The following is a 12977-nucleotide window of genomic DNA, read 5'->3' as shown; positions in this document are numbered from 1 at the left end:
GCTGGGCAGATATAGCTTGTTCAGCCGGGGCCCCAGCCCCTGTCCTGGCTGGGGGAGGAGGGGGGAAGAAAGAGGAGGCCGGGCTGGGCCGGGCACGGGGCCAAGCGGTTCCAGCCTGCCCGCCTGAGAGGCTGGAGCAGGCGCGGGGAAGCAGGAAGAAAGTTTCAATCCCGGGGGGAGGGGTGTTCAGAGAGCTGGACTGGGGGAGGGGCCGAGGCCGAGCTGGGGGGAGGGGGTGACTGAGGGAAAGGGGAGACTGAGATTCCTTTAGGGGAAGTGAGCCCAGCCCTTCCCCCACCTCAGCCCGCGCGCGCACACTCACATGCACACTTACACACACACACACACACACTCCGTCCCTTTCTTTCCCGCTCTCCCCTCCCAAATTTGGAGCCAGGCAGAGCGGGAGCTGAGCTGCGGCCCAGCTGGGAGTTAATGTTTGACTTTCCATCTGCTCTTTGCCTCGGCTCCCAGAGCCAAAACAAACTTGGCCGGGGCTGGAGCGGGCCGGGGGCCGAGCTGGGGGCTCCCCGAGGCCTCAGCCGGGGGCGGGGTGGAGCTGCTCTGGGGCCCCAGCCACCCACCCTCCTCTTGGGTGTGTGGGGGGGAGGGGATGGGAATCTCACTTGGCCTCGGGCGGCTAGGCCGAGGCGGGAACTCCCTCTTTGTCAATTTCTCCGGGGTCCCTAGGAGGGGCTGGGGAGGGAAGGGGGCCTGCAGGAGTTTGGTATCCGTCCCGCTACGTGTCAGCATCCACCCGGGCTTCCAGCACACAGGGTGGGGTCTGCTCCAGTGGCTGCTAAGAGGAAGGAGGGGTCAAGTTTCCCACAGTAATAAGACCAGAGTTGTACCACGTTGCAGCCCAGACTCCAAGTCGGCTGTTTCTGGAACATGCGTGCGCACACATACACACACACACAGCTCCCCCCGTCCATCACGTCCTAGGACTAGCCCGCGTTTTCCCCCACCTCGGCTTGTGCAGTCAAGGAAAAACAAAAGGGAAAGGAACTTGGAGGTTATCTAGCCCTTGAGGGAAATTCTGACTTCCATCCCCTCCGCCCAGTTCTTTCCCTCCATCTTTCCTGTCACCACCAAACTCCTGGGACGGGTAGCCATACCGGCTGCCTCTTCCTCCCCCCCGCCGAAACCGCTCTTTCAGTGACCAGGGGTCTCTTCACAGCTAATCGATTTAACCAGAGCACTTCCCTGCCCCCAAAGAGCCGGTGGCTCCCCGTTGCCTAAAGTCCTGCCATTTTGTTCAGAGAGCTAGGAAGGAGCTTGATGCCCAGGGATGGAAGGATCTCCGTTCTCATCCCAGTTTCCCCATTTATTAAAGATCACTTTTCCGGGCCTCAGTTTCCTCCCCTGTCACAGGAGGCTTGTAAAGATCATTCCTACCCCCACCTCTTTTTATTTCACCTTCCTACTTTTTCTGACTAGCCAAAATAAGGATTGCCTTCTTGCCCCAAGATCCTAGAAGCCTCTCTTGGAAGCCCAGGTGCCTGCTTTCTTCCTGAAGCTTTGCCTGATATCCTCAGATGTTGGTGTTCCGCCCTTTCTTTAGATTAGCCTGTGTTTACTTCCCTGTGTGTCCTGTTTCTCATTGGAATTGCAAGTACCTTGAAACAGGCATTTTGTCTTGCTACTTCTAGAATGGAAGAGGCCCTCGTGCCACTGTCTGCACACACATACCCAAAGGCCCACATTTTTGTTTGGGGGGGGGGTATGCTGTTGAGAACCGGAATCTCAGCCATTTAGAGAAGTCCCAGTGTGGAAACCCCATTCACTAATGCGAGCTGCAACTCCTTTTGTCATCTCTAATCTGAGTTTAAGGGATCTCCTCCTAGGCACACAACCCAGTCTGGGTCAGGAGTTGGACTTGAATCTCCGTCTGACTCCTGGAGGACTCCCTGTCCATTGTTTACCTTAAACACAGTAGTAGGTGTTGAATTGAATAAAACATGAAACTGAAGTTGGGGGGGAGGTGGGGGAAGAATGAGGCAAAGTCCTGCTTTTTAAAGAAACTGCTTCTTCCACTCCCAATGAATGCCTTCGGATTCAGGCCAGTGGAAGGGGATAATTATTAACTGACATTGATGTAGCCCACACGTTAACTCATTAAGGACAAGGGCCTACCCTGTGGAGGTAGACAGTGCAGGTATTATTCTCATTTTACAGATGAGGAAATTGAGGTTCAGAGGTCTGGCTGGAATGTGATCCTCACTCTCAGGACAGCATTCTTTTCAGTGTCAACGTGGCCGGCTAATGTTTAAAACTCCCATTTATGTCCCAGCTTTATTGGAGGGGGCCTGGAGTTTCGGTTGTTCATGTGGTCTGCAGTCGCAGTGAGAAATAACTGTGGTCAAACATTTGGTCCCCAAGGAGGCATTTTTGTATGAAAGCTTCTCAGTCCACCAAACTGGGCGAGGTGCTAGGGAAATCCTAATTGGTGTTCCACGTACAATGCGAGCTTTATCTGGGCTGTAGAACTCAATCAGTCTCATTATAAGCTGTTACATTTACATTGGCCGAGGATTCTGGGTCTGGTCCCTCCATGGGGCTGGCCAACTCGGCAGTCACGAAATTTATCCAGACTTTACTTTTCCGCTCGTCAGTCAGCCCATGTCTGGCTTGTGGGCTTTTTACCATCAGGTCCACATAAATAAAACGTTCCCCGAGTCATCCCTTTGACCTGAAGCCAGGTTTTTCCTCCCTCTTCCCAGACATCTTGGACACCACTGCCATACACCTTCCCTTATTCATAGATCTGGCTGTGCCACTTTTCTAATCAAAAGCCTGCTGATTCAATATTTAATAGCTTCAGAGCAAAATTCCAATGTTACTGCTTGGCATATTACCGCCTCAGTTTACCCTAAGCATCCACCAATCTAGACTGCTCCAAAACCCTCGTACAGGACATAGACACCCACACCTACTTCCCTTTTTTCCATAAGAAGCCATCTTCCTATAGTGCCTTCCCTGACCATATTCCTCTTGAAATAACCTACCTCCTATCCCCTCCTTCAGCAAGCCTGCCTTAATGACCTTTCCCCAATAGAGAGGATATAACACTTCTCAATGGGATCCATCACCTATCTTGTAGCCTAGGAGCTAGATAACCTTCAACCTAGAAAAGACCTGGGTTCCAGTCCCCCCTGATGCTGACTGAGTGGCCCTAGGCAATTCATTTGACTTCCTTTAGGAGCTGTACAGTACAGATCTTAACCAGTATTGGTGATGGGAGTTCTCTCTGCCAATAACAAAGCTTTAATCAATCTCCACAAGGATCTTCACACACCAGCTAGAAGAAGGCATAGGTTATGTCTTATCTAAACTTGGTATCTTTCTTTAATAGACTTGGTCATTGATCTGGTCACCCACACATAAAAATCCAATTACATATATGTGAACTGAAGTAGCCTGTGCAGACATCACACCTAGAAAATGTTGATGTTGAGCAGTGAGGCAATTTTCATATTTTGGATTGAGTTTCCCCCTCCATAAAATGAGGGGGCTGGACCAGATAATGTCCAGGGTCAGAGGATTCTGGGATATGGAGCCGGAGGAGACTTAGAGATCATTTCAGTCCAAACTTTTCAGTTTATAGATGAAGTTGAGATTCCTTCTGGCGCTGACATGCTGTGCCCTAAAATCCCTCACAGCTCTGCCATTCGATGTCCTCCAGTTAACTCTGGCATTGTGGGTTCTAAAATCCTCCCCCCAGCTCTAACAGTGGATGGTCCAAGGTTCTTGTCACATGTGCTGAATTCCCTTGTAAGCCCTTGTAGTCGATGACAGTTACTTAGAAAATGGCTAGAGGACCCATGAGAGACTCATTAGAGGAAGTTCTGAGCAGCCCAGCAAGGATATCTTGGTTGGCAGGCCTGGGTTGTTTTTTTTTTTCCTTCTTCTTTTTTAAAAAAAGAGAGAGAGCAAGAGAACCATAATTGGGCTGGGATCTGTGGTCCAAGGTTAGCTAAGGATACAGATGACTTGACTTCCTGTGATGCAAGGCCCTCTGGAGATGAGCTGGGCTTGTGTGACTAAGATTTAAAAAAGGGATAAAATGGCCTTTGGAGGAAACTTCCAGGTGCTGGGATTTCTTGAGATGGAATCCATCGAGTTCAACTCCTATCTGGAAAGGAACCCCCACTCCACAGAATATTTTTGTTGGAAGACTTCCATTGAGGTGGAACAACTCATTCCTTGGACAGCTCTCACTCTTGGGAAGTTTTCTCTCATTTTAAACCCGTCTGCCCCCTTTGCAGGGACAAATTGTCCTGGGGTCTACCTTCCCTTTGGAATGGGAACACATCTAATCCTACACACCACCATTTATCTAAAGCTGGAAAGGAGACCTCAGGATCCTCCTTCCTTTTACACGTGAGGAAGCCCACCTAGGGCTTTATCCTGTTCAAGGTCATGCAGGTCTCATCCTACCTTAGAAGCAAGATTCGCACTCAGGACCAAAAGCACACAGCTTTCCAAATCCTTGAAGGCAATCATCATGTCCCTGCTCCCCTACTTTCCCTTGTCTTCGGAGTTTGAATAATTTGACCTTGGAAGTGGATAATTCTCAATTTAGAGGAGCAATGGGGTTAGATGGGAGGGTACCATATCTGGGAGTCTGGAGATGAGAATTGGGGTTCTGACCCTTGATAAGTCACTCGCTTTGTTAACCTATGAAATGTTTCAGCTTTCTCACCAGTAAAATGGGAATTAACATTTACCCTACCTACTTTGCTATGTTATTGCAAATAAATGTTATCCAAATGGAGCTTTTTATTATAGATGAGGAAACTGAGGCACCTACTCTACCTTTTCATTTTTCCCTTACTGATCTATATCAGGGGTCATTTGAAATTTCCCTTGGGGTCAGGGAACCTAATACTGACTCAGTGCTCTCCTTTAGGAAGGAGCCCTGGATCTCCTGAAGAAACTGAGTGACTACAAGATGTCAATCCAGTTACTGCAGGTGGGCAGCTTTTGATAGGGCTGGAGCCTGGTTTGGGAGGCCTTGCAGGAGAGAGAGGGAAAGGACAGGAGGAAAACAGAAGGGGATGGAGAGCTATAAGACATCCTATTTGGGGCCCTGCATGGGAGAACATGGGGTGGGAAGCTTTGTGGGAAAGAGCCAAGAGGCAGTAAAGATGGGGATTCTGTGCAGGAGAGGTCCTGAGTAGGCAGTCCATGCCCAAAAAGGGCCCTGCAAGATATATCATGTTTGGGGGTCCCTTCTAGAGAGAGCCTTAAGGGGGGAGGAGCTGGGGTGGAGGGGAATGGGTGACCTGCATGATAGATTCTATTTGGAGGGCCCTAAGGGAGAGAATCTGGGGAAGGGTGTCTTGCAGGAGTAAACCTGGGTGGAGAAGCCCTCTAGGAAGGATTCTGGCCAGAGAGAGCTCTTTAGGATGGAGCCTGAACACCAGTATGTTGAGAGACTCTGTGGGTGGGATCCTGGGAACCCAGTCCCTAGGGAAATAAATTAGCATCAGAACCAGGCACTCCCAGGTCAGGCTCCCTTTTCTAGGAGGTCAGAGGCTGTCTTTTTTTCCCCCTGGTGCACCCTGTCCTTACCCAATGTGGCCCCACTGGGGCCTGACTTTGCCTGGGAAGCCCCTTTGTTCTCAGAGCCCTCCTTCCCAGGCCAGCCCCTTGCCCCAGGATAATATTTCTAAAGGGAGGCTGTTCTTGCAATCAGTCAAAGCTGTTTTCTCGCTCTGTTTAGTGGATGACAGCAGAGCCTTCGCCCTTGGTTAGTGCTGGGGGCAGGCCCTTAGTTCCTGGTTGTTGTGGGGGCTTATGAATCGATGCTCATGAATTAGGAAAAGTTTATTGATCACTTACTTTGTGGCAGGCTCTGTACTGAGTACTAGAAATACGAGGCAAAAAAAAAAAAAAATTCCCGTCGTTTCTCCCAGGGTGCAACAGGGGGAAAAAAGAGCCTCTGACCTCAACAAGTTTACATTCTACCGAGAGACACAAAATAGACATATGTATCTTTATAGATATACTTTTATACATATGTACGGAGTTATACACACTCGATCTCAGCCAAAAGGCCGAGAAGTGATTATCGATATGTAGTTATAAAGTAAATAAAGGGAGATGGAACCCCAGCAACTGGAGAAATCATGAAGGAATTAGCCCTAAGACTGGACCTAAAGAAAATTAGAGGGGCAGCTAGGGAGCCCAGTGCTGAAATGGGGAGGACCTAGATTCAAATCTGGCCCCAGAAATCTCACTCTGTGACCCTGGGCATGTCGTTTAACCCCCTTTGCCTAGCCCTTGCCCTTCTGTCGTTGAGTTGTTACTAAGACAGAAAATAAGGATTTGAGGGGGAAAAAAAGAAGAGAAAATTAGGATTCTAATAGACAACAGCAATGAGGAGAGAAATGTGAGGATGGCCGTGCAAAGGCTTGGAGATGGGATATTTAGGTTCTTGGTGATGGCAGTTCCATGCCTGGGAGATAGAGCAGCTGCTATGGTGAGCGTGCCTTCTTCAAGCTCAACGAGCATCCTTTGTCAGATATTCCCACCAGCCTCACCCCAAGCAGGGCCTGGCAAGGAGACTGGAGGCTATTCCTGAATCTCTTTGTTCTTCCAGACCACCAGGATTGGGATTGCCGTCAATGGGGTCCGTAAGCACTGCCTGGATAAGGAGGTGGTGGCGTTGGCCAAAATCCTCATCAAGAACTGGAAACGGCTCCTGGGTGAGGGAAGGCCATCTTAATTCCCTATGTTTGGGGTCAGACTCCCCCCAATCCCCGGCAGGGCTGGGGCCCCATGTCTGTGTCTCCAACTCCTAAGGGGGCCCTTACAGAATCCACTGAGACTCGGCAGCAGGGCGATCCCTTTTGTTATCTTACTGGTCCAAATGTTGGCTTTAATCCCCAACTTTTCCACCTACCCAGTGTCATAGATTTAGAGATGGAAAGTTCAATCCCTTCTTTCTGCAGATAAGCCAATGATGAGGAATGACGTGACTGGCCTAGGGTTACATAGCCAGTAAATGAGGCAGGATTTGAACCCTACTAGTGCTGAATCTGCATCTGGTATTCCAGAGGTAATTAGATGTCAAAATCCAGTTAAGTGCTAGACTTGGAGTCAGGAAAACATGAGTTCAAATGAGACCTTAGATAATTACAAGCAGTGTGATCCTGGGCAAGTCACCTAGCCATTGCCTGCCTTAATTCCCTCATCTGTAAATTGGGGATAATATGCCTTAGAGTGTTGTCATGAGAATTAAATGTGATACTATATATGTATTTTTAAACCCTTGCCTTCTGTCTTAGAATCATGTATTGGTTCTAAGGCAGAAGAGAGGTAAGGGCTAGGCAATGGGGGTTTAAGTGACTTGCTCAGGATCAGAGTTAGGATGTGTCTGAGGCCAGATTTGAACCCCAGACTCCTATCTCTACGTCTGGCTCTCTATCCACTGAGCCACCCAGCTGCCTTCTATGAGACATTATTTGGAAAGTGTTACATAAATGCTAGCTTTTAATATTGTTTTATTCATTATGTTATGGTAATTCTCCAAAAACAACCAAAAAATCCCACTCTAGCACCCTCTATTCCATATTGGTCTCCCTCCAAGGATGGACCAGTTAGGTCCATTCAAGGTGGCACCACTGAATGCTCTCATATAGCTCCAGACATCCGTGCATGCACAACTTATCCAAATATTCATACACCACGACCCATCATTTCTTCTTGTTCAAGTGTCTGACTCTTCTTGACCCCATTTGGGGTTTTCTTGGCAAAGACACTGGAGTGGTTGGCCATTTCCTTCTCCGGCTCATTTGACAGATGAGGAAACTGAGGAAAACAGGGTGAAGTGACTCATCCAAAGTCATACATCTAGGAAGTATCCGAGGACAGATTTGAACCCATGTTTCCCTGACTCTAGAGCCAGTATTCTATCCTCTAGATCAGGGGTCGGCAACCTTTTTGGCCGTGAGAGCCATAAACGCCACATTTTTTAAAATGTAATTTCGTGAGAGCCGTACAGTGCTCACAGTGCCGCTCCTGTAACAGCGCCTGAAAAAAAATGGACTTTATGGCTCCTGCAGAAAGAGCCATATCTGGCCCTCAAAAGAGCCAGATATGGCTCGAGAGCCATACCTTGCCGACCCCTGCTCTAGCCATTGGAGCCATAATTAGCAGAGGGAGAATGGACTTCTGCCTCGGGGTGCTAATATGGGGGTAAGTAGTTATAACTTGTGGGTTCCCCCCACCATCCACATGCACTGGACCCCACAGTTACCTCTGCCTCCTGCTTTGTCTTGAGGGCCTCTTGAGGCACAGGATTAAGGGGGAGAAGGTCAGAGCTGTGGATCTTCCACCTGAAAGACACCCACACTCAGATTCTCCTCGGCCCACCTGCTGATTACTGCCCCAGCCAATCGTTTACTATCTTTCTAATTACTTTTTTGTCTGTGGTGAAAATATCCCTAATTCTGGCTTTGTGGGTCCTCAAAAGCCTATTGTACAAGCTTCCTCAGATCCCCAGAAGACATGAGCTGGTTCTCTACTGTGCGGACAACTCTCACATTAACATTTCTATCCCACTGTCTTCACCCTGGCCTTGGGAGGAATATAAATAAATTTTCCCCATTTTAAAGGCAGAGAATACTGAGACTTCAAAAAAAGAAAAAGAAGGTGGCCTGGTGGATAGAGCTCCAGGTCTGCAGTTCCTAGAACCTGGGTTCAAATCTGACCTCAGACACTTCCCAGCTGTGTGACCCTGGCAAGTCACTTAACCCCCATTGCCTAGCTCTTACCACCCTTCTGCCTTGAATCCAACACTTGGTATTGATTCTATGATGGATTCTTCCTTGGAACCCATAAACAGTATTGATTTTTTTTTAAACCCTTAACTTCTGTGTATTGGCTCCTTGGTGGAAGAGTGGTAAGGGTGGGCAATGGGGGTCAAGTGACTTGCCCAGGGCCACACAGCTGGGAAGTGTCTGAGGCCAGATTTGAACCTAGGACCTCCTGTCTCTAGGCTTTCAATCCACTTAGCTACCCAGCTGCCCCCAAGCAGTATTGATTCTAAGATGGAAAGTAAGAGTTTAAGAAAAGTTTTTTTTTTAGTCCATTTGCTGGCCTCAGATGCTTTCTAGCAGTGTGAACTTGGGCAAGTCACTTAATGCCTAGTCCTTCCCAGACTTGTTGGCTTACCGCCATTGCCTAGCTCTTACCACCCTTCTGCCTTGGAACCAATACTTGATATTGATTCTAAGATGGAAAGTAAGGGTTCAATTTTTTTTTTAAGTCTGTTTGTTGGCCTCAGACACTTCCTAGCTGTGTGACCCTGGGCAAGTCACTTAATGCCTAGTCCTTGCCAGACTTGTTGGCTTAGAGTGGTTACTAAAACAGAAAAATAAGGGTTTAAAAAAGAACAAGAAAACTGAGCCTCGCTGGGATGAAGTGATGGGCCAAAGGTCAGGAGGGCTTCCTGCAGGCTCTTCAGGAGCCCCAGATCAGGTCCTCTGGAGTCCAGGGGAAGGTGAGGAGCAGATGGGTCCCCATGGCTGTCACACATCCTTCAGGATCATCCACTGGTGATGGAGGATGGCCTGCTGGGGGTCCCCTGAAACTGCAGGCCCTGAGGTTGGGGTGCAGGGAGGGAAGGAGGCTCTGGAGGGTCCTTCCTGTGCGGAGCTTAATCTGCCCTCGGCTCTCTCTGAGCCTCCTGGCTTTCCTCCTTCTCCTAATCCCTCTTTGAATTATTTCTTTGTTCATTAGTACCAGACGGTGCAGGGGATAGGGACACGGAGAAAATCTCCAGTGCTCTGCGGCTGCCCTGAAACAGCTCTGGGGACAGGTTTGGGGTGGGAGGAGGCCCACACAAAGGGCTGGAAGTGGAGTTTAAGGGGCATTGACAAAGGAATATTAAGTGTTTGCAAGGCCCAGTGCCAAGAGTTAGAACCACAAAGATGGAAGGCAAAGCTGGGCCATTCTCAGAGTGGGAGAAGGCAGACGATTGCAGAGTTCCATAGAAGAGACCCAGGTTCAAGTCCTGTTCTTGTTCTCAGGGCCTCTTGGCCCTGGTTTAGTCTTTGTGACCCCATTTGGGGTCTTCTTTCCTTTTTTTTTTTTTACAACCCTTACCTTCCATTTTAGAAATAGTACTGCCTATTGGTTCCAAGGCAGAAGAGTGGTAAGGGCTAGTAATGGGGGTTAAGTGACTTGCCCAGGGTCATACTGCCAGGAAGTGTCTGAGGCCAGATTTGAACTCAGGACCTCCCATTTCTGGGCCTGGCTCTCTATCCACTGAGTCACTCAACTGCTCCCTCACCTACTCTTAACACAAAGGATCTCTTCAATCTCAGCCAGCTGTTGATTAACACAGGCCTTGGCACCTAGTAGCCACTTAATAACAACAGCTAGTTTCCTTCCCTTCTTCCATTGGTCTCCTCACAATGATCTCTCTCCTTTTCCTCTCCCAACGGATGTCCAAGTCTCTTCTGTGGGCTGGTTTGATTTTATCTGGCATGTAATAATAACAAAACCAGCTTTTATAGAGTGCTTTAAAGTCTGTGAAGAACTTTCCAGATATCTCGTCTGATCTTCAAGACCACCAGAGGTGGTAGATGCAATGATCTCCATTTTGCAAATGAGGATGTTGAAGCAGACAGAGGGGAAATGACTTGCCTATCATTGTCTAGCTCAGCATCACCTGATCAGTTTCACCTTGAAATTGTCACCCCCCCCCTTTGATCAGTTTCATATTGAAATTGTCACCCTCTTTGATCAGTTTCATCTTGAGATTGTCACCTTTTTTGATCAGTTTCATCTTGAAATGGTCACCTTTTTGATCAGTTTTATCTTGAAATTGTCACAAGGTCTCCAGAGGCTCCCACTCCCGGATCCTCAGGGAAGCTCAGTTATGGCCGCTCCGCTCTGGCACATGCTCTTCAGCCAGGATGGTCAGGCAGTTTCCCATGGGCCCCACTACCCAGGCGGGTTGTTGGATGCCCTTGTTGAAGGAACCCGTGTCTCAGGCCCCCTGGACTTGGGAATCCTTCCCTCCCCCCAGTGACCACTAGGGGGAGCGTCCTGTCTACTGAGCTGAGTCGGAGTTCGGGCTCTCTGGCATCCTCATTTGTATACCAGGCGGTGAATTCATGCACTAAGCACAAATGGAGCGCCTCCTGCGAAGAGGAATGTCTGAGACCCGCCGTCCCACCACACCCCCGGTGACAGCTAGATGACAGCGTGGTCTGTTTCCTTCCAGATACCCCAGAGACCCCTAAAAAGGAAAAAGCGGTGGAAAGAGAAAAAGAGAAGAAGAAAGAGCAAAATGTCGACCTTTCGGATTGGAAACCCCTGGGGGCTTTTTCCCCACAGAGCAGAAGCCCGAGGGAAGAGCCCAAGGACAGGTATGTTGCCAGGGTGGGGATAAAGTAGAAGACCATTAACTATATATCTCAGTGATTTGATCGGGACCCCCGTCCCTTTTGGTGGGCTGCTAGATGGTGCAGTGAATGGACTGCCAGACCTGGATTCAGGAAGACCTGACTTCAAATCCTTACAAGCTGTGTGATCCTGAGCAAGTCACTTAATTAACCCCGTCTGCCTCCGTTTCCTCATCTATAAAATGAACTGGAGAAGGAAATAACCAACCACTCCAGTAGTTTAACTTTGTGACCCTGGGCAAGTCACTTCACCCTGTCTGCCTCAGTTTCCTCATCTATAAAATGAGCTAGAGAAGTAAATGACAAACCACTCCAGTAACTTAACTGTGTGACCCTGGGCAAGTCACTTAACCCTGACTACATCAGTTTCCTCATCCATAAAATAAGCTGGAGAAGGAAATGGCAAACCACTCAGTATCTCTGCCAAGAAGACCCCAAATGGAGTCATGGAGATCAGACAAGACTAGACAACAACAATGGATCTCTTTTGCTCCTTGAATCTTATCACCTTTTTTTTTTTTTTTTAAATCCTTAGAGTTGATTCTAAAACAAGAGTGGCAGGGACTTAGTCAATAAGGGGACTGAATGACTTGCCTGGGGTCACTCAGCTAGGAAGTATCTGAGGACAGATTTGAACCCAATTTCTCCAAACTCCAGACCTGGCTTTCAAGCCTCTGTGCTACCAAGCTGCATGGATGAATGATTAATTATATATAAATTATATAGAGATATAAGTTTTATATACTATATAATATATCAATAATTATCAATAATTATTTATATAGTATATGATATTATATAATATATAAGTATATTATATTGTATATAAATTAATATATTATATGAATACAAAACAGAAATTACCTATATTTATATGTAATGTATAAATAAATATAAAACATTCATATACTATATAACTATTATTTGTATGTGATTTACATACTATATTATATGAATGATATAAATTTAAATATTATATAACTATAAATAAATATTTGTATATTATAAATTAAATGGTTAGTTCATTAAAATAAGCATTTACTATGCACCCTTTGACCATTTGATCAGGCCATAGGCTAACACCCAGCCCAGCCTATAATAGATCACATTTGAGCCCACTTTCCTTTTGGGATTTCTTCCAGAAGAGACCATGGAGGTCATCTAGTCCACTGCCTTCATTTTTAGATGTAGAAACCGAGGCCCAAAAAGGTTCAGTGACTTTCTCAAAGTCACTCAGGTAGTGAGAGAGCTGGGATTTGACCCCAGGTTCTCCCACCTTTGCCACTGCCCAGTGCCGCATGCTTTTATCAGATTTCATCCCAAACCAGGACATTCTTTCAGGAGAGACCCCCAAGATTCCAGAGGCAGAAGGATCCTGGAGGCGGGTAGTCCAAGCCACTTCTCTCATTCACTTATTTTTTTTTTTTTAACCCTCACCTTCTGTCTTAGAATCAATACTGCATATTGGTTCCAAGACAGAAGAGTGGCAAGGGCTGGGCATTGGGGGAGGGGTTTAAGTGACTTGCCCAGGATCACCCAGCTAGGAAGTGTCTG

The 12977-nt window shown here is 47.6% G+C and overlaps 1 protein-coding gene across 1 annotated transcript in view; it reads left to right on the top strand.

Annotated features, from left to right (window-relative positions):
- Positions 1-12977, top strand: part of TCEA3 (transcription elongation factor A3) — a 37003-nt gene that overhangs the window by 10342 nt on the left and 13684 nt on the right. Inside the window, exons 2-4 of the mRNA XM_044668723.1 lie at positions 4913-4975; positions 6608-6713; positions 11243-11400. Coding sequence (XP_044524658.1) covers positions 4913-4975; positions 6608-6713; positions 11243-11400 — 327 coding nt within the window. The remainder of the gene's footprint in view (positions 1-4912; positions 4976-6607; positions 6714-11242; positions 11401-12977) is intronic.

The sequence above is a fragment of the Gracilinanus agilis genome, chromosome 3 (assembly GCF_016433145.1).
Source record: "Gracilinanus agilis isolate LMUSP501 chromosome 3, AgileGrace, whole genome shotgun sequence".
NCBI lineage: Eukaryota > Metazoa > Chordata > Mammalia > Didelphimorphia > Didelphidae > Gracilinanus > Gracilinanus agilis.
This window is presented reverse-complemented; position numbering and strand designations above follow the sequence as displayed.